Source organism: Grus americana, chromosome 28 (genome assembly GCF_028858705.1).
Source record: "Grus americana isolate bGruAme1 chromosome 28, bGruAme1.mat, whole genome shotgun sequence".
Classification (NCBI taxonomy): Eukaryota; Metazoa; Chordata; class Aves; order Gruiformes; family Gruidae; genus Grus; species Grus americana.
In genome coordinates this window covers 2,930,849-2,951,719 of record NC_072879.1, presented here as the reverse complement: position 1 = coordinate 2,951,719, position 20,871 = coordinate 2,930,849, and the positions used below count along the sequence as shown (strand labels likewise).

General features: G+C 39.2%; 2 protein-coding genes across 13 annotated transcripts in view; one reads left to right on the top strand and one right to left on the bottom strand.

Annotated features, from left to right (window-relative positions):
* Positions 1-894: 894 nt before the first annotated feature.
* HAUS8 (HAUS augmin like complex subunit 8) lies at positions 895-9,225 on the bottom strand. Of its 4 annotated transcripts, none has more exons than XM_054805277.1 (11): positions 9,039-9,225; positions 8,053-8,123; positions 7,890-7,945; positions 7,485-7,581; positions 6,682-6,795; positions 6,085-6,161; positions 5,378-5,449; positions 4,694-4,852; positions 3,708-3,849; positions 2,498-2,639; positions 895-1,738 (listed from the first exon to the last, which is right to left on the bottom strand). In XM_054805277.1, the coding sequence occupies exons 2-11, from the start codon at positions 8,120-8,122 to the stop codon at positions 1,618-1,620; spliced, it is 1,050 nt and encodes a 349-aa protein (XP_054661252.1). In that variant the 5' UTR covers position 8,123; positions 9,039-9,225; the 3' UTR covers positions 895-1,617. The 4 variants fall into 4 exon arrangements, with proteins under 4 accessions (XP_054661252.1, XP_054661251.1, XP_054661250.1 ...); XM_054805276.1 differs by lacking the exon at positions 9,039-9,225 and adding an exon at positions 8,759-8,879; XM_054805275.1 differs by lacking the exon at positions 9,039-9,225 and adding an exon at positions 8,205-8,266.
* The window catches only part of MYO9B (myosin IXB), a 44,987-nt gene continuing 33,053 nt past the window's right edge, over positions 8,938-20,871 (top strand). For 6 of the 9 annotated variants that reach the window (XM_054805274.1, XM_054805273.1, XM_054805271.1 and 3 more), the window contains exons 1-3: positions 8,946-9,046; positions 15,403-15,503; positions 18,683-19,576. In XM_054805274.1, the coding sequence (XP_054661249.1) occupies positions 18,740-19,576 (837 nt within the window). In that variant the 5' untranslated portion in view covers positions 8,946-9,046; positions 15,403-15,503; positions 18,683-18,739. Of the gene's footprint in view, positions 9,047-9,448; positions 9,604-15,402; positions 15,504-16,080; positions 16,168-18,682; positions 19,577-20,871 lie in introns of those variants that run through there. The other 3 variants (XM_054805267.1, XM_054805268.1, XM_054805266.1) reach the window with 3 other exon arrangements.

The following is a 20,871-nucleotide window of genomic DNA, read 5'->3' as shown; positions in this document are numbered from 1 at the left end:
AGACCTACATGACCATTTATGACCACAGGTCACAGTCGAATTGGGTATAAACCGAGTCCCACAAGGGGGCCATCTTGAGTCGGTCTCCCTCAGAGCAGCAGGTCTGTAGCTGGTAGCTCGGGACACTACCTATGGTTCATCTTCTGTACAGATTGAGAGACCTCATTTTACCCGCGTAAGTGATTTTGTGCATTTTGGGTCATCAACCATAAACCTTAGGAGCTCTTAAGTCAGCGGTGCAGTACTAATTTCCCCACCCCCATCCTGAACCTGTGGATTGTTAAAGTCTGTTGGAGCCAGAGTGGTTTCAGTTAGAACAAAACTTAGTTTTTCCCCTTCCATCTCTTAATATAAATATTTTTGTTTCATCGTTTGTTAACTAGACTGGCCTAGTTTGCGTCGTTCGGTGACAGACACCCTCCACTAGACCAGGTTGTCCAAAGCCCCATCCAACCTGGCCTTTATAGACACAGCTTAAGCCAGAAATGTTACACTAAGCAGACAAAACAAAGCACAGCTTTTGAAAAACCATCACAGACAGAGGTTCCATAGGTAAAAAAAATACAGGATAGAGCCCATCTTTCTAAAAAGAAATGCATTCCATGTACAAAAATGTGTGTTGGATAAACCTGCCATATCTGGCATGTATGTTTGTAACAGAGCACACTCACTCTCAGCTACTTACTGATTAATTAGGTTTGAGGTTTCTCTCCACATTTCCAATCTTCTGGCCTCAGCACTTTGGCTGCCAGTAGGTCATGGCTTGCCATTGGGACTGGTTAGTGCCTGTAAGTCCATATATTGTGTAGTATTAGCCCTATGTAAGCCCAGACAGAAACAAAAGCTTCTGTAGGAGATCAGTGAAGATATTCAAACATGAAGACTATTGATATAGCAGTGGAAAATAGTTTTATTATTAAAAAGAATAAATAAAGTCCTTAAAGAGAAAGTGTCAGGTTAATAAAAAAGCATTTATGATTTTAATAATTTGTTTCCAAGACGATTAGGCAAGAAGTTACCAAAACTTTTCACTTGTTACAAGTGATCAGGCTCCTTCCAAGCATCAGCCTCGTTACTTGCTACCCACGTAGCTTTGCCCTTCAGTAAATCCAGAAATAAGGGACAAGTAGGAGTTCCTCCAGAAGTTGTTCACAGTGACCAGTGATCACGCTGTACATTCCTACAGATCCTCCTGATGAGATCAGCAAGTGCACAGTACCACATACACAATTCCACACTTATATTCTGATATGCTGCCCTCTAAGGAACACTGCTTTGGAAAGATATGCAAATCAGTGTACTTGAAGCCAGTTCCAAGAGAGTAAAAGAAGTTGTTTAAGAATACATAGGTCATATTTGCTAAGAATAACATTTCTTACTGTTTAGCTTTCAGTATTGTCAGGGCAGAAAGTGATGGGAAAGGTGTCACAGAAGTTCATATTAAAAAAAAAAAAGTCTCCTTATGGGACAGCACACAGAACAAAACTCCATTTCTCATATTAGTAAGCACACATGCTGCTGGTTTCATCTTCTCGTGTAACTGAAAGTTTAGACAAGTTACAGGTAGTATGCTGGCATTGATTTAGTATCCACTTGTTAGTAAAACAACACACAGACTTAGTTGAAGTACCAGTGTTTCACAACATCTAGTCCATGATTCTCTTCACATATTCCTTGATTATGCAGAGAAACTTCTTTACTAACTTCAAATGACAGGTTCTGCACTTGTGTGAAGCTCCTGGAACAAATGAAGCAAGCTAAATCAGTTACTCTGAATGGTAACCACTTCTACTTAACCCCAAAGGCTACATGCCTGAAAGTTCACATCATTCTCCACCAGAAGAAAAAACATATAAAATGTGAACTTTCTTCCCAATGGCTAGAATTTGGAGGAGAGGAGGGGGAGATGCATGGCTTTATGGTCTATCAATTTTCAAAGATTTTATCCATAATCTCTTCCAGGGAAATGAAGGAAGAAAAGGAAATTTATCATGCTCTATCTCTTCCTCATACTCTCAGTGCTACTTTGTACTTGTTGACACAATACTGGGGGGGGGGGGACGGGGACACACACAAAACCACACTTTTCTGTGCTCCTTCTACCTCCTAAAGGGTGATATATTTGCATGGTTATTATTTAAGACATAGTGCTTCCAGTTCACTTTTCTGTCTCCTGGAGTTCTCCACTCTCCTGCATTTTTGCAATTTATCAGGGCTATTCTTGCTCACTGAAATTCTGAGCTAAAGTGTCAGAGAATGGCACACTAAAGCAGTTCACTTAGAATACACAAACAAAAAAAGCCAAGCATATTTACTTTCACTGTAGGTAGGGTAGAGACAGAAATACAGATGTCTGCTATGAACAGAATTAAACTTAGTGCTACTATCCCTTCAATTAATCCTCCTCCAATATACATTCTGGATATAGTCTGGCAAGACTATAGATTTTCCTCTGAATACTTAACCAACGAGTCTTTTCACCTGATTGTTGTAATACCTTTGAAGCTCTTTCTCCAGTTTCTGAGAAACTTCCTTAAGGTCTGTCAGTACACTAAATGCTTTTGCACTGTCTTCTGAGTAGTTTGGCGTGACTTCTGTCAGAAGTTCCTGTGTGATAGTTAACTGCTTTTGCAGTTCATCTACAATAGGAGATGTTAAAGATATTATTCAAAAATGCATGCAGTGGCATCAGTTAATACAAGATTACTTAACAGCTGGAGTAACCACAGAAACAGGTCAACTAGACGATGGAAAACTATGTTTGTTCAGCTTTCAGAACCACACTATGAGAAAACTATGAAAGCCAAATTATTTTTAGTTACGAAGACTAACACCAGCAACAGCCTATTAAAATTGCTAATCAAGCTCTCATTTAGAGTATGTAAAAGATTTTTACAAAATGTATGCAAGAGGAAAAAAAACAAGTTTTAAACATCAAAAATTCCCTGGCCGGTTACATATATTGCTATTGGCATGTACTCCAACATGAAGTTTATCCAGTCCTTTCCTTTAGCATTCACCAACCAAAAAATATGTATTTATTTCCTTTCAAACCTTCTTACCAGAATTCTAAGTTCTTCAGTAAATCTTTTCCATTTGTTTTAAAGCGTAAGCAAGATTATTGTAAATGGTTTAAGAATCTCATTTCTTGCAGATCAGCAGTTTAAAAGTGTAACTTTTTGTCCGGATTTCAGTAACAAAAGTTACTGTATTAATTTATTAAACATTCTCTGATTTGAGACATCACACACTATATTTAAGCTGTAGTTCGACAGGATATGTGAGCAAGTCTACCCACATGACTTTATCCCTCAAAGAAAGAAACAAGAAGAGATCACAGTATTTCTACAACTTGCTAACCCATTAAGAACAAGAAAGGAGGAAGAATGCCATGAATACAGTTAAAACATACAGAAACTTGCTAAAGAAAGTGTATATGAAAACTGCCCTAGTTTAGAAAGTTAATTTTTTCCCTGCTACATGATAAAAAAAACTTGTTCAAGTGCAGTTTAGTGGTTAAACAGAGACAAGAATTATTCACAGTAAAACACGTGACTGATGTTGCAGCCCAGCGTCTGTACAACCTCTAAGAGCACACAAAATTCCTCCAGTGGCCACAGATAGATCTAGTAATAACAACTTAAGAATTTTAGCGTACCTAACCCCACTATTTTGGAAAATAAATCTGATTAATCAAATTTTCATACCGAGGTATGTTAGTGTATCTCCTTCTATGTGAATATTCTTTATGGGCAATTCATGTCTAGTGGCATCCAGGGAAACTGCAAAGTTTTTATATTGGTCTTTAAATTGTTCACAAACAGGAATAAGGGGAGAAAGTATTTCCATCTGAAAAAGATACATGATGAACCAACACTTCTTCAAAAGCAGCCATTTTGTTAGTACAGACCTGACTCAATACAGAAAAGTAACTTATAAAAAACCCCAAGTACCACTCTGAAATGCTTGTTGACAGAGGAATTCAAGAAGTTTGTGGTATGATACTCCTATCATGCTGTTTAATAGGTTTTCCTCTACCACCCCAAAATGCCTAGGTCAATACCAGTTTACTTGTTACTGTAGCTCAGAGATATTAGCAACATAGCATGCAAAGTGTTTTATATATGATACTTTGACTGCAGTTAACAGTGTATTCACCAGAAGACAAAAGCCTTGTTTAATTTCTGCAATGCATTTTTGTTAAAAGCAAACATAGGTTCAGTTTTGAAAATTAATTATTCAAAAGTACTACCTTTTAATTTGACACAACAGAACTAACAAAAAAACTGAAAAAGAGGAGAGGGTTTAGCTTCCAAAATCACCTATTATCAAGAACTTCATTAGTAACTTGGCTTCTTACAACCAGGCCAGAACTATTGCTGTCTAACATATAAAGGTAAGAGAAATAAAGAACAGATGATGTTCAATTCTTACCTAAGGATTAGCATCTCAGCTCTAACTTCTCCTTCCTGCCTGTCCACAAGGGACAACCAAAAATGTGACAAAGGCATTTGCTTAGGTTACTAGAGAGCATTACATGCCACAACAGGAAGTAGATATTTATTTTGTTTAAGATGCAGAAAATTGTACCCCAGCAGGCCACAGAAGCAGAGAAATCTTCTCTGGATAAAGGGCTACTTCATAAGTGAGCTTGTTTAAATATAGGAGAAGCATAAATTGTAATAAAGCCTACCTGTTTGTCTAACACTTCATCAAGTTTCTGCTCTCTTTCTTTGAGTAGAATTTCACGCTTCAACTCATAGAGCTTCTCCTGTTGTCTTTCCTTTTCTTCACACAACATTAGCAAGTTTTTTTCTGCTTTCTTCTCCAGCTCAGCAAGATTTTTTTCTGCCTATTACATCCAAAAAATATTCACAACTAAAGTAATGCTACATCTAAGTAATTAACATATTCTGAATAAACAAGTGTAAACCTCAGACCAGGTCAGAGAGCTTAAATTAACGAATCTGAGACCTCAGGCAATAAGCACAGTACATTATATTTAAAGTCTCTCTCCACGTTCTTCCCCCAACCCTACCAATATTTTTTGTAAAGGAAAAATATAAAAATACAGCACTGAGTGAACAAAGAACAAAGTCAATGCTACAGCCTTGAACTCCAAACACTCTCACTCACAGTTTTCCCAAAACTTCTGCATATCCCTACACTTCATGAAGAACCAGCACCAGCTTAATAAACTGGCACTGAATTCACTTTAAGAGAGTTTTCAAAGCAAGTCATACAGTTTTACAACCATAAACATATAAAGTCACAAAAATCTAACTTCTACCCATCAGAAAGCATAGACAAGAAATTAAACAATTCCTCAATATCAGGTTCTTCTATCTGAAACACCAAATACTTGACTGACTCTCACCTTTACTCTCAGGTAAGTTAAAAGCAGTGTCTGAGACTCCAGCTCTTCCATCAGAGCATCAGAATTATTTCCCTTCAGAAAAGAAAAGAGTATACTAGATCAGTTTTGGTATTTGAGCAATTATTTTTTCAATGTTCAAATAAACTACTGAAAGTCCAATTTGTGCCCAGAATCATCATCATCAATAGTCAGCTCGATGAAAAAAGTTTGGTTTTTTTTAAACAACGCATATTAATTAAATATACCTTTGTTACACCACTTTTTATAACATTTTCAGCAGATTTTCGTAATACTGCTAGGGAACTTGAAGTTTCAGTGCTACGTTGAATGAGATCTCTAAATAAGGCGCTTCAAATTAGATTGAATCAATGTTAGTTTTCTGAGAAAAAAATGTCAGAAAATATTTAAAGATAATGTGATATAATTAAAAAGTATGGACAGGGATACAAAAAGAATCCACTTGAGCAGATGTTACAATTGGAGCGGGTTCTTTACCACAAGAAACGGAAGCAAAGCTTCAGTCAGTGTTCAGACATCTGATAAACAAACATCGCTAGCAGTAGAACAGACTTATCCTCTGACTTCTGCCAGAACACTTTAGAACATTCCAGGACCTCAAAGTTATCAAGATTAAAGATAAACAGAAAATCTTCATTTCACATATTTAAAAATAAATATGCTTAACAAATGAAAGCAGTGAGACTCACCACTTTTTTGGGTTTTCGTCGTGTTCCTGTATCTCCAGCAGATTTTGAGCCAGGAGTCTTTTTGCGGACAGTTTTATCTGTATCACAACAGAAAAGTTATTGCTTTCTTCTACTGAGGTATATAGGGTGGGTCAACATACCATCAGGTTCTTCAAAGGCAAAGATAATTTCAAAATTATTATGTGTACCAGTAAAGAAGACTTTATTTCTGGCTCTGATGATACGCATGAGAAGACGTGGATCATATGAGCACTTAGATTTAAGTGACAGTTACAGATAGGTGTGAGACAATTTTCAAAAGGGCTGATAAACTAACATCCATCTGTTACAGGACCAAAGACTTGAGAGTACTTTGTTCTTTAATATTTGATCTTAAAACAAAAAGACCAGAGCACCCAAAAGATACTAAAAATTGAGAAGTTAATTTAAACCCTGAAGGTCTCAACGCCTCTCCTTAAAGACACCTGAAATAACATTCACCTTATTTAACAAAATCCTTTTGTGAATATAGTAGAATACGAGTGTCACTTATCATCAAGTTACAGTACATATGTTAAAAATAATAAACCAAGAAATTGAGTACAAGTGAAAACTTACCATTAATAGCTGAAAGATCAAGGTCTGGTCGACTAATTTTATCTTCACCTAATAAAGTGGACTGCAAGTCACCTTTCTCAAAACTGCTCTGATTTAATGAGCTAGAAACACCACCTGTAGAAAGAAGCTGTTATCAAACTAAAAGAATTAGAACGGATTCTACACAAGTTTACAATTACATATGCTTTCACTAATAAGTAGCAGCCTTATGCAAGCTTTTACGCATTTACTTTATATACACCATTTGTATACTCCCTAACTTACCTAGAGATAAGGTAGCTCAGAATGTTATCCTCTTAAACATTTCACAGTTCAACAACACTCGTATGTAAAGAGGGAATAATGTTATTTCCTCATGATTTTCAAGTTAAGATAAGGACTTATCAGAAAATTGTTTTGCAATTCTCGCAAAAGAAATTAAAATAGACTGTTTTGCAGACAGGGATTTTCACTGGGTTTATTACAAAGATTAAATAAAAAACACAGTGCAATAGTGAGGACATAGTAAAAGAGCGGTTCAAAGCCTTGTGTAGAAGGCAAGAGATAGGCTTAGACAGCCCAGTTACTTAATTCCAGTAGTTGTCTATCAGAATGTCCAGACAAAGAGTTTAATACACTTCAGTTTACACCTCTTAATCCCACATCAACTTTCTTAATTACTTTTGTATACAGATAAAAACTGGCAGTGATGTTAAGTAATACAAAATATCATCTCTTAACAGCATTTTAGAATTGTTAAGAGTTCCACAGGTTGGAAATACAAATCCACAAAAGAATAACTTCTAAATTCTGGTAAAACCTACCAGTGGAAGTTTTACATTTCTGAGGAGGAACTGATCTTGGTTTAGTTGCAAACGATGATTTAGCAGTAGATACTGAAAAAGAATTTACTGAAGTATCCTGAAAATCAGGAAACAGAAAAGACTGAACATAAGCAGTAATTGTGATTAGCAATATATCTCACCTCCAACTTGAATGCTGACAATAAACAATTACAATCCCAGGGCATCTTGGTGCTTTGCAAGTCACCTAAGTACAGCCCTAAGTTCCTATCCCAGTCTGCATCTAGTAACACGCCATGACTCCCTCAGAACCACAGCAGAGTCGTTTTTTGCTTAGGTCTCGCTGCCACACGTCCGAGCCCCCCTCACACCATTTCTATCCTTCGCTGAGCGACCCCCGAGTCCAGCATCGAGCTATTCAAGTACCTTCTTGGTGTCTTTCTTATCGTACTGGAGGTAGCGAGACTTCACGATTCTTCCTCCTGAAGAAGGAGCAAAGAGAGCTCAGCCGGGCCCGCCGCCGCGCTTCCCGCCTCCACGACCCGCCGCACCTCAGGCAGAGCGGGCTCCCGCCTCACCCCACGGTTACCTTTCCGCTTATTCTTAGACACTTCTCCGCCCGCCACCGTATTACTAGAGTCGCTCGCCGACACGGACATCCTGCAAAGACAGAGCGGGAGATGACAACGACAGCGAACGACGAGTGAGGAGACGGGCAGAGAAACGCTCCAACTAACTCACCCTCCCGCCGCCTCGGCCGCCATCCCGTTCGAACCACCGCGCAAGCGCAGCACCGCTCCCAAGCACCGGAGGAGGACGAGGCCGTGCGCCCCCTGGCGGCGCGGAGGGATGGAACAAGCCGTCAGCGCCGGCCGGCTCGAGGAGACACTGGCGGCACCGGCGTGGGACCCTCCCCACGGGGGATGCCTCCCACCCGGGCTGCGCCTGCAGAGCCCTGCTATGCTCCCCTTAGCACCAGGGTAAAGCAAGAAATGAGGTCCTGACGACGCCTACAGCATGACTGACCCCAAACGCTGTTCTTTCTCTAGGCCTTTGGTGGGAGATGGCCACTCTCTATGGCTTCAGCTAGTGAACCTCAAGAGCACTACGCTAGGAATCTTCTGTGCTACCCCAGTGCTCTAACAAATCGCTAGAGAGTGCCAGGAACACCGTCACCTCCGCGGCAGAGAGCCCTCACAGCACCGGGAGGTGAGGCTCCCAGCCGAGGAGAGCACTGGGGTTCTTTGGTTTTGACAGGAATCCACCCACTCCCGCTTCTCGCCGCAGGGACCTGCCTCAGAAAGCACCTAGCTCCTGACGAAAACCGTTTCCCGAGCCGCAGGTGCGGGCGAGGCGGCTGGGCCAAGCCGAGCACCAACCGCTATAACCTCAGGCGACGCCTCGCGCCTCCCGCCCCGGCGCGTCGCACGGCTCCGCCGCGGAGCGGAGCGCATGCGCCGTGCGCGCGCTCCGCTGAATGGGCGCCGCCCTGCCTCCCCCTACCCGGAAGTGGCGAGCGGCGGCTTGGTGGGGCCTGTGGCAGGCGGCGGTGCTGGTCGCCAGCGCTTCACTCACCGGCTGAGGTAAACGGCGGCGAAGTGCGGCCCTGAGTCTTCGATGGGTGCTCGCTCTCCTTCCTTCCTTCCTTCCTTTCTCCTTTCCTTCTTTTCTTTTCTCCCCTTCCTCCTGTGTGGGTGACCGAGCTCTTTGGTGGTGCCTCTGAGTAACCGGGTTTCACACCGAGCCGGGACGGCGCTGCCTGCCGAGCCCTGGGGCCGGTGTGGCGGGACGCTGTGGGGTGAACGGGGGAGCTCTGTGCGTGTGAAGGGGGGGAAAGAGGTGTCTGGTGGGCTGGAGCCGTGGAGGTCCGCCGCTTCCCTCAGGAGCCTGGGGGCTGGGAGCCTTTCTTCGGGGTCGCCCTTCGGGGCGGCGCGCGCTGGGCCGGTGCTCTCGGGGCCGGGATGAGGAGCAGGCTGAAGCTGTGGTGTGCCTGGCTGCTGGGCGGCTGCGTGGGCTTGTAACGGACGGGATGGCAGACGTGTTGCTGCTGACTCGTTTTGCATCTGCTGTGCCCAAAGAGCTGGACATGCCCGAAGGGAAGGAACATGCCTCACCGCAGTCTGCACCTCCCGTCTCGGCGGTATGCAGGGGAAGATTTTGCCGTTGATCAGGGCACGATGTTAACTTCCATCTCTTGCTTACTGAGCTTACAACCACGCAGTGTTCTGCTTTTTCACATGATGTCTTTAACTCTCGGAATGAACAGCCTGTAAACTTTTGTATATCTCAGTATCTTTCAAAAAATTCGTTTAAAACTCCCTGGGTGTTTTTGTTTCTTTGTTTTATTTTTGGGCAACTCTTGACTGCTGTCACTGTGTTGAGGTCCTGCTTTATCATGGTGACCATCATTGCCTAATTCATATATGCCTCTAGCTGTTTGTATGTCGGTTGTGCTGTGTCTTTTTGGTAAGTTTGGTTTTGCAATCTCTGGAAAGTAAAACTTCTGTAAGCCGGGAACATCTTTTGTTACATGTTTGTAGACTAAAAGTGGCAGAGTGCTACTGTGATTCATGACTATTGTGACCATACAGTTGATATAGGTACGTGCGATCCTCATGCAAGATGACTTCCCAGTGTAATTTTTAGCCTTGTTATCTATTACATTGTTAAGTATTTTGGCAGAATTCTTACCCAGCTTTATTTGCAAGTCCTGTTTGTGAAAAGTGAGAAGTACTTTGGGTACAAATGAGTTCAGTATTCTTTGCTTTCACCTTCTGGAAATGGGTGGCAGTGTAGCAAAGGGCTGGAGATGATCTCAGTCTTCTGGCAAATGCAATTAGCCTTTTAAAGATGTCATCAGCATCCTCCCACGTTACTCCTAGAGGTGGATTGGTATCGATTGGTCTGCCTGTTTGCAAATAAGAGTGTGTCATGGGTAATTAGAAGCTCTCTGATTTCAGGTCTGTTAGCTGGAATACATAACTGAAGTACTTGCCCTAAAGTAACAGTGTGAGGTAACCCTGCATTCCAGTTTAGTATATTGATGTCACACCCATCAAGCTTTACTAAGTCTTTGGTGTCTTTAACTTGGAATCTTGTCAGGAGCAAATCTATGTAATGTAGGGGAAGCAATATGGGGAACTCCTAATGCATACGTATATTCATATCAGCCTCAAGATTCATTGTGGCTCTTTTCTAAAAAAAGAGATAATCTTGATTATTTTTGTCTTTGAACTAACAATGCTTTACATTTGAAGTCCAATAATATCTCTGCTTTTCAGAATGATGCATCTAAGGTCATTTTCTTATCATTAGTGTTTACTTATTAGCATAAAACTCAGGAGTTACTGCAGTAATGTGACGGAACTGTTTTTGTAGAACTGTACAATTTGGGGGTTTTGGGGGTTTAGGGTGTGGGGGGTTTTTTGTCACCATGTTTGAATGTTTGTCTCAAAAACCTTTTTCAGTAGTTGAATGTTGTAGTTCCTGCAGTGCCAGGGCAGTTGTCTGGAGTGGGAAGACTCATAGGTTTGCATTTTTCTGTGGAACCTAAATGGCTTAGAACTGAATAATTTAGGAAGAGTAAATGCAGCTGTTGAAAAATTTAAATGAGGTTCACCTAGAAAGTAATGCTTTGTACAGACTGAGTTTTCTGACAAATAATGATTCAGACATTGGACCTCTTGAATAATTCTGTAAACTGTATGAATAACTGTTTGACTCACATGCACGTAGTTCAATATTGCTTAGGCTAAATATGGCCTTCCTTAGCTAGATGGTCAAATACCATGATTTGCATATCTTAGGCATTTAAAAAAGAAAAATTCCAAAAAGATGCAACAGTATTAGCTATCTCAACAGTCAAGGAAAAGAGTGAAAAATTATGATTCAACAAAAAGTCTGTGGTTCAGTACTTTTTTTCTGAATCTGTAGGCTGAAAGTGTTTATTAATCACACTTCTAAGAAACAAAACATATTTACTCTAATATCAAGGAGAAGTAAAGCCTGACATGCTGATAAGGATTTATTTTTTTCAATACAAAACTATTTTAATAGATGGTCTACCCTCTGAAAGGGCTAAGATTGTCTTTTATTTCAGAAAATGAAAATTCAGAGGTTTTGTCTCTGGTATATCATGTTTTCTTGGTGTATCAAGTGACTCAAGCGTGGCTTGTAGAGTTGCTTTTATCTAAGCTTTATTGTGTTGTATCTGATTACCAAATGAAACTCAGTGCAGATCCTAGAAAAATTTGCTCTTCCTTCAAAGACTAACAGTGTTTAACAATAAAAGTGTTTTTGACATGTGTAGGTGGTTCTGATGAAACCTTTTTCTTTTTCCTTCTAATTCACACAAAAGTTCAACCTAAAGTGTCTTAAGAAAATTTCTTATCAGTGTAAATGCAGCATTAGACCAGTGAGATTTTTACTTCCTTTGTTAACAGCTGTAGTGCTATTAAGGACAAAATTAAGAAGACTACAAAAGGTGGTGGAATTGTCTCTGAGGCTGTTTTGACTTATGTTCTTTGCCTCTAACACTCTCAGTGTTTTGCCTTCATTCCCTATTTTCTCAACAGGGCCATGTTTTTATTTCCTCTGAATCATACTCAAGCCTACATCTGTAACTCTGACTTCACACTTTTTGTAAGGTAATAACATGCTGTAGACCTTTAATGTCACTGTAAGCCTGATAAGGTGCCCTTGTCTTGAGGTTAAATTGTGTATCTGAGTCATTAAGAGGAAGTAGAGGTCTGCATCTTAGGTGGTTTGAGGGCGTAGATTGGTGTCAGGATCTCAAGGGCCATAGGGTGTAGAGAGAAGGTAACTGGGAAGGAACTGGCTGTAACAAAAGTAATTTCTTTGACTTTTTGCTGTATTACATTGCATTGTGGTCCAGCTTCTCCTTTGTTAGGCAATCTGTGGCAGTAACTTCTCTGGCAGCACTGATTATGAAGAGTATTAACAAATGTGTTGTAAATGTGCATGCTCCATTCAGAATTACTCTTTTTGGAGTAGAAAAAGACAAGAGCTTTTAGTTAAAGAAAACCAAGGATCTAAAGTTGTTTAGTCCAGCAGAATTTTTTATGACCAAGAAAAATATTGAAGAGTTACTAGAATGATAAGCAATTTTCAGGGAATCTACAAATGTCTGGAATGCTGGAAAAAAATTTTAAATTATGCTCAACAAACAGCAACTGTATGTCCTTATAATGTGAGGTAAGACAAGGGTTGAGGCCTTTGCCTTACTTGTAATGCATAGTTAATTGTGGAATCTTTAGGGTGTCTCTGTACCCTATTTTGCTGGAAATTCCTTGCTTTGGAAATCAAGGAATAGCTGAATATTTTTGAAATTGCTAAATGTTTTCAGTTTGATCAGAGTAGTCTCTTTTGGAAATGGTCACTGGCAATTCTGGTATTCAAGAATAGAGGTCCAGTACTCATGATATGTTTCTACTTTTGTGTTGAAAGTTACTTGATGAACAATGGGAGAAGCTTGAATCTTTCCATTTGAGAAATGCAGCACTGGAAATGTACTTGAAAATGTGGAAAAACTGGAATATTGTAAAGTTAATCTTCAATGATTTTGCTGTAATGGTAGCTTTCCCTTTTTAGAACCACTATGATTCATTGACTAAATATGTGGCTTCAAATTATGGCCTTATTTAAACTAAACAGATACCCTGCACTGATTGGGGCAATGTTCTCTGCTAGAATTTTACTACACTATTAAGTGGACAATGTTGGCTTTAATGCATATTAAAAAATTAATTGGCTTAATGGAGACTTGAAAACACTTGGAAAATACCATCAAAATTACCATATAAAATTGGAATTTTTGGTTTTCTATTACCATTATCTGAGCAAAAAGTGAAATTACAGATTGATGATAAATTACGTAGCCCACTGCATTTCTTCTATGAAGTATTGAAGTAGTTACCTGAAATGTTGCCCTGCTCAGTGATTTAAATGGCAAGTATAATCAATCCTCTGGTGATGGACTAAAAAGTACAGCCCCATGTTTGTTTAGAATATTGTTTGGTAAGCTCAGTGAGTTTTTAATTTTTTATAAGCAAATGAAAGTACAAATTGATAGGTAATATAAAAATACTATGGTATTAGACTGTTGCCTTAAGCTTGTTATGTTAGTGCTGTTAACAATTCACTGTTTGTAGAATTTGCAGAGGATAGGGTAGGGGAAAGTAGCAAAATCCTGAAAAGAGATTTTAGATTGGTTAGACTAGTTTCCATTTTTCTAGACCTGTTGGAATTATCCTTCTAGGATGGTTGAATAAAGGTGGCCTGTAAGTGATACCTCGTATTTAAATTTGTCTAGCACTATTCCAGATTTACTTCTCTTCAATCTCATTTGAAATAAGTATCATTATGTATGTTATACTTGCACAATGAAACCACTGTCACAAGGGTACAAATCATATATCACTGTATCCTTTAACACACTAATCCCATGCAGCTGTTGCCCCACTCATTTCCACAGAATTAATACAGTCTAATGTTTTGAATAAAAGGTTAGAATCAGAAGCTTTGCATGTCTCACTTTTTTGTCTTACCCAGCTAGCCTAGTTCTGTGCTTGCAAAACAGGAGTATAAGGAAAAATATTGGTCCGTTGTGTTTTGTAGATGCTGATGGCTGTGCTTAGTACCTTTTAAGTGCTGTGAAGATCTATACTTGTGCTACAAAAGGCTTGTGAAAAGTAAAACATTTTAGACTTCACAGACTTCTTCCTGTTTTCCTTAAAATTAGTTGATGTGCACCTAGTACCGGCTTCTGCCTCCCACTTATTAAATTCTCGAACACACAGCTTTGTTTTTTCCCATGTATTGGAAAGGAGCTTCTTATGAGAAAGGGTATTGGAAGAAATTGAGGTAACTTTGCAGAATTTCCATCTACAGAAAGAACTCAACCTTGGTGGTTAGGCTGCTGTTTTCCTGAGTTTGCTGTTTTGCATGCTGACCAGTATGGTTTCATTATTACCTTCTACTCTTGTATTTCTCCTTTTTCTTCCAGTATTCTCTGCACCTGAATTCAGGCTTATGCTTCCTTGATGAGCCAAATTACATTGATTTCAATTGCTTAAAATTTTTCTAAATAATTAGAGATCATAAAATGGAAGGAATCATTGTAATCATGTGTTTATCATTGTATAAATGAGAAGGTGGTACCTAATTAACTTTTTTAATTAAGAGGCACATCTGTAACTGGGGACTGACTGATTTTCTAAAAAGAACTTTAGCAATCAGACCTCATAGTGTCAGTTAAGTTTTTGCAGTGTAGAGTAGCCTTCTGATGACATTTGTGTCTTAAGTTAGCCTGAGTTTGCCTAGCTTTGAATTCCAGCCACTGGTTTGTTATAGTTTTTTCCTCCAGACTGGTGATTGTTTCCAAGCTCTAGTTCCCCATGCAAGGACTTAAACTGATACCAGTCTCCTCTGTGTTTCTCATAGACAAAGCTAGAGTGTTTTTGCTGTAAGGGGGTATTCTCTAACAGATTTTGTTGTTATTGCTGTTCTTAGCTTCTTAATTGAATTTCGGATGTATTCTAATATATATTCTATATATTGGTCATGTGCCTTCTGAGTGCAATGGTAATATGGCTGCTTAACTAAATATTCATTTGATGTTTATCTGGGGATTACATCCACTGTTGTGCTTGTGGTGTTATATTAGAATACCATGTTTAAATGATTACTTGCTGTGACTTTCAAGCTTATTTCAGGATAACTCCCATTCCGTCCCTCTGGTATGGATTATTTCTTGGACAAATTTGAAGTTGTATATAAACTGAGCTGAAATTTGTTTAGCGTTTGTTTTCTTGCTCCTATACTTCTGAGCTATATAATTGATCTAGCTTTTTGATTACTTGCTACCTTCTCAATCTCTCTGTGATAGATTCTTTATCAGTAACTCTCTTCTTTCTTTTAGAATCATCATGAAAATGTTTACTTTGATACCAGGAATCCAACTGCACTAGAATCTAATCCTCCAGTTGCTCCTGTCCTTAGTTGAATACTGGGACTCCTTAGGTAACCAATTTATAATCTGCTCAGTGTATGCTCTTCTGCTTTTATGTTCCAATTTGTGGCTTGAAGTATTGTTTAGTATGAACTCAGAGGTCTGTCTCTTTTGGAGCAGTATTATCATCAAAAAAATTTGATGTCATTTCTAAGAAATTCACAAGTGGTTGGAGACCAGCAGATTTTCCTCAAACCTCTGTTTGTAATCACTAGATATTCTGATTCTTGGATAGAAAAATTTAAGTATCATGTTATTTCTTCCGGGACTCGGGTAGTGCATTTTCAGTTAAATAAACTGTAAGTAACAAAAGCAGAATTGGTTAAAAGGAATTAACAGTAATTGGGTGCTATTCTTCCTTAAATTACTTCTAGAATTTTTTTTTTCTTCTTTAAGCCTCATAATCAGTATTAAATGATTCAAAGTAGCATATCTGTTTTAAGTTGTTGAGTGAAAGAGCAGTCTTAAAGCAAGCAAGTAGTGTCTGGATTTTGTATCTGGTTAGAATGGGACAGTGTAATGCTGACTGTTTACTGCTGATTTGACTGTACGTTGAAATAATGTTTCAGCAAGTTCTTTCTGCTGTAGATTATCTTCCAAATCACTCCTATAGAGTGACGGATGCCTGCTTGAGCTTCCATCAAGATATATGACGACTGCATAATTTAGAAACCTGTATGTAGCATAAATACATTAAGGTTGATGTATACATGTTGTTTTGTCAGAAATCTGTCTTCCTCGGGATGAGAGGTCTTTCTACTTTGTCAGTCATACACACCTGAGCAGACACTACCAGCTATGCATTGCTGCTTACTGTAATTGGCCTGAGTTTTTCACCGGTAGAGAAGAGGCCATCTGCGTTCTGGTTTCCTCTTTGGAAAGGGTGATATGGGAGTCTTGAGCAATGTACCAGTTATATCTTGGTAGCTCACATGAGATGAGGTTAGGAAATGTATATTAGTAAAGTTAGAGGTCAGCACCTAGGTTCAACTTTTTTGTGTGGCCAGAAAGTTGATGCCATGTTTCTTAGGGTGCTGTTTTGGCAAAAATGCTTACTGAGGGGACTTCCTCTATCATACCAGACTCTGTGTCTGAAACTAATTGCTGGGAAGAAAAAAGGAAGTCTGCACAAGACTGTCTCCCTTGAACTGGCTGGCTACTTGAGAGGAAAATGGTCACTGTTGTGTTTTTTTTTCTACCTGTGCTCCAGATTTATCTTCCCTATGAGCAACAGTCTGCTGTAGATTCTACTATATGTTAAGGTGTTTGAGCTTCTATAGATTAAGAATGCTTTACACTTGCATAATTATTTCAAAAGTACTTCAGACTTATTAGCCACTGGTCAGTGATAATTACAGAAAATGGAGAGGGGCTTGAGCTCACTGGTCTGTCCTTCTGTATGACCAAGTTCTTGCAATAACCTCTCCTTAATGAATGAAGAATGAAATTTAATGGGGCAAAAAAACATTCTTGGAGGTATTATAGAGCTTGCCCAGAGATGTGCTGTGGTTTGTCTTGCTGTCTGTGGCTTCCTTAGCCTTCCTTTTGATGAGTACCCACGAAAAATGATCCGGCTTGCATAACAATGTCTTCTGTAGGCTTACTATTCAGAGTTCCCTTAAAGCACAGCTCTCTGCTCTGAGGCTGTTCATGAGGCAGAACTATGTCATCTGTTTCTGTGAAGTGATTCATTACTTGCAGTAGAAGTGGCAGCTAAATGCTTCCAACTCTATTGATTTTAATTTGAAATGATTGCTCTCTGTGGCCTTATGCAAGTTCCTGTGCAGTTGTTTAGTAGCAAAAGGCAACTTCATTGGCATTTCTCTGCCTTTTTTTTAAATATATTCAGCATGAAGTGTATAATTAGAACACTTTGTTCTTGAAACAAAAACTGAACTGATATTCTGGGTATGAAGTTTTACAGACTGTTAAAACAAAGGGGGTACTTCATTATCCTTCTCCTTTTACTACCTGTTGATAAGCTAATAAACTGTTGAACTAAAGCAATGTAAGCAAACCTCGTCCTGGTGATCTGGGTATATCGAATTGCAGTCGAGAGGAAAATCAGTGGCAAAGGCACAGACTGTTACTAAGTCTAGAGGCTTTTATCTTGGCAGTGAGGAGGAGGTTGACTTCCGTGAGGTTGATGTTAGGTTGAAGTTAGATTGCAGGGATGAAAGGAGGAAAAAGCAATCAGAATGAATGATTTTTGGAGACTTGTGCATGAGTTTTCTGAAACCCTATGAGGAAAGAGTTGATGTGATAGGAATAAATAACCCACTTGTGAATGAAGTGGGTTATTTGGAATCTCGTTAACTGAACTGAAAAGTAGTTACAATAAGACTAATGTATTTTGCCTAAAATGGAAGATAACAAGCACGTTCAAACCTTGCTGTAGCAAGGATGTGGTTCACTCAAGTGAAATTAGCAGTCTTTTGTCCGGGTAAGTTATGCATGTTCAAGAAATCACTATAGTGTGCAGGGTTAGGAGAAGTTGGCAGCGGTATTTGTACTGATCAGCTATAGGCACTGTTTCCTTAAAGCTGAGTGGGGTAAATACTGTACCTATCTGCTACCTCTCATGAAAAGAGGTCAGCTGGGGGAAATGGAAAAAAAAAAATGTGGATGTCAGTGTCAGAACCATCTTCCTTCTTGCACCTATGCACTGCTCCTTCTGCCATAGTTTATGGCTGCTCTAAACTTGCAGTGCTGATTTAAGAAGTGATCAAACCCTGTTTCTATCTCAAGCTGCTTGTGCAGCTTTAAGGGAGGGTTTATGTGGGAGGATGAATAAGTGTTTGTGCAATCATACAGTGAAACAGGTCAGGGAAATTACCTGGGCTAAAACTAACCTGTGGAAACAAAGAAGTTTTAATTTGGACGTTTATCTCAGTTCAGTTTGCTTTGTGGCTATATGAATGCTTGTGCTGCCATAACAGGGAGGAAGGGATGGCATGGGAATAGAAGGAAAAGTGAAAAGAGAATAGATATTGTAGCTATCCACTCGACAGTATAGGCCAAGCAGACTGTTTGAAGTAATATCGCTGATGTGCATAAGTAGTGCATTCGTTCTTTAATAATTTGACTATTTAATAACTTTATTCTCATCCTCCAGAAAATAATACCTTGCCCTAATACCTCTTGTACACATTTTTTAACACCTGACTCTTTTCTTTTTTTCTTTTTTTAGACAATGGGCACTGCATATTAAGCAGGGGTGGAAGACTGAAGCCCATTTGGGGACAGAATGAGTTTAAAAGATGCTGACGGTGCAGTTTGCCAGGCACAGACAGCCTATAATCTTCATATTTACCCCCAACTCTCAACAGAAAGCGCTCCCTGCTGCAAAGTGACAGCAACCAAGGACAGCACATCTTCAGATGTCATCAAGGATGTGATTAGTATCTTAAACTTGGATGTCTCAAAACATTATGTGCTCGTGGAAGTGAAAGAATCAGGTGGTGAAGAATGGGTACTTGATATAAATGATTCCCCTGTTCATAGGGTTTTACTTTGGCCTCGTCGTGCTCAAGATGAGCATCCGCAGAAGGATGGGTACTACTTTCTTTTGCAAGAAAGGAACACTGATGGGACCATCAAATATGTCCAGATGCAATTACTTTCCAAGGAGACAGATGCTCGGCGATTGGTTGAAAGGGGTTTTCTTCCATGGCAGCAGGAGGATGTTGATGACTTGTGCAATCTCCCCAACTTAACGGAGACAACACTCCTAGAGAATCTCAAATGCCGCTTTCTAAAACACAAAATTTATACTTACGCAGGAAGTATTCTGATTGCGATTAACCCCTTTAAGTTCCTGCCCATTTATAATCCTAAATATGTCAAGATGTATGAGAATCATCAGCTTGGGAAGTTGGAGCCTCATATTTTTGCCATTGCTGATGTGGCTTATCACACAATGCTTAAAAAACATGTTAATCAGTGCATAGTTATATCAGGTGAAAGTGGGTCTGGGAAAACTCAAAGCACAAACTTCTTAATTCACTGCCTCACCGCACTGAGCCAGAAAGGGTACGCAAGTGGTGTGGAGAGAACGATTCTAGGAGCTGGACCAGTTCTGGAGGTAAATTTATGCTAAAATTCCCTTCTGTGAAAATTGTCTCTTAAACTTCAAATAAGTTCTGTTGAATACTACTTTTGAGTCACCTACTTGGTTTAGGCTTTAAATATCACTGGGCTGCATTGGTGCTTGGCTGTGTTGCTCAACAGCTTCTAATTGATTTTCCTTAATTCATCCTTCAGTTAACTTCCTGTTGCTTTTCATTTATATTTGACTTACTGTTCTACCACTAAACACTAACATTCTGGGACAGAGATTACCTGTGTTTTCTGTCTTAAAGCTTTGGCATTTGAATCAAATCGTAAGTAAATGTTTTCATAAAAAGATTGTTCCCCTGAAACATTAACTGCTTAGTGTAATTGTGCCTTTGTGTATAAGCATGTCCTGCAGCATTTTCATGAACTCACTTTTTGAGGGAGTTATTTCCTTTCAAAAATGGTCTGTTTTGAAGAGACCAACATTATTACTTGGGGAGAAAGTGTGAGTTGGGTTTGGCTTTTAATTACTACAGCATTTCCAACAGAAAGCAAAACTAACCATGTTAGAAGGAGGTGTACAGCTGGTGTTGCATTGAGTAACAGCAGGACAAACTTAGGCTGAAGTCTAAAGGATCAGTTTTTCTCGTTTATTCTCTCATCTGAAAGGAAAAACTCTGAAAGCTTAGATGGGTGTAATGGTCATTCATCAAAAAATCTTCAACAGCAAGGAATTTGAATACAGCCATTGTAATTTTTAGGTTTAAATTTTCTCAAATGTAACAATACTTTCATTGGAAAAAAAAATAACCTTTTTTTAAGCTTTTAAATAAAATGTGAAAAAGCAATGATGTTTAAAGTTTAAAGTGTGTTACACTTATAAATGTGGTTTGAAAGTTTTTCTGTAAAGAATGAGGAATATATGCAAGTTCTTTTTTGCCTTTCTGATTCTTGAAAGAAGAAGTAAAATTGAGGTTTGTTGGTTGCTGGAGTTCAATTTTGCCGTTCTAAACAGAAAACAGGAAGGGGTCACTGTGGAAAGCACTGTTTGATCAGCTGATCTTTCTGCCTTTGATAAAATTAACTGTTTCAGACCCTAGTCTACCGGATATGATACAGCTGTGTCAAACCAGGTAGAATGTAAAATCTTGTGTTGTGGTTTGTCCATTGAATGAGAAATGTATGTATCCCTAGATCAAAATTAAAACAAATAACTTTGGAGTTACAAGTAAATGTTGTGTATGTCTGGGAATGTTCATGAAGAGACATTTGTGATTTTCTGCAGTAAGATAGGTTGTCATAAGTACTGCAACTTCAGACTTC

Coding starts and splice junctions, on each gene's coding strand:
- HAUS8 (XM_054805275.1), bottom strand. CDS start 8,227: ATGGCGGCCGAGGCGGCGGGAGG. Junction 5,450..6,084: donor GACGAAAACCCAAAAAAGTG/GTGAGTCTCACT, acceptor TCTTTTCTGAAG/GGAAATAATTCTGATGCTCT. Junction 2,640..3,707: donor AGATACACTAACATACCTCG/GTATGAAAATTT, acceptor CTCCTATTGTAG/ATGAACTGCAAAAGCAGTTA.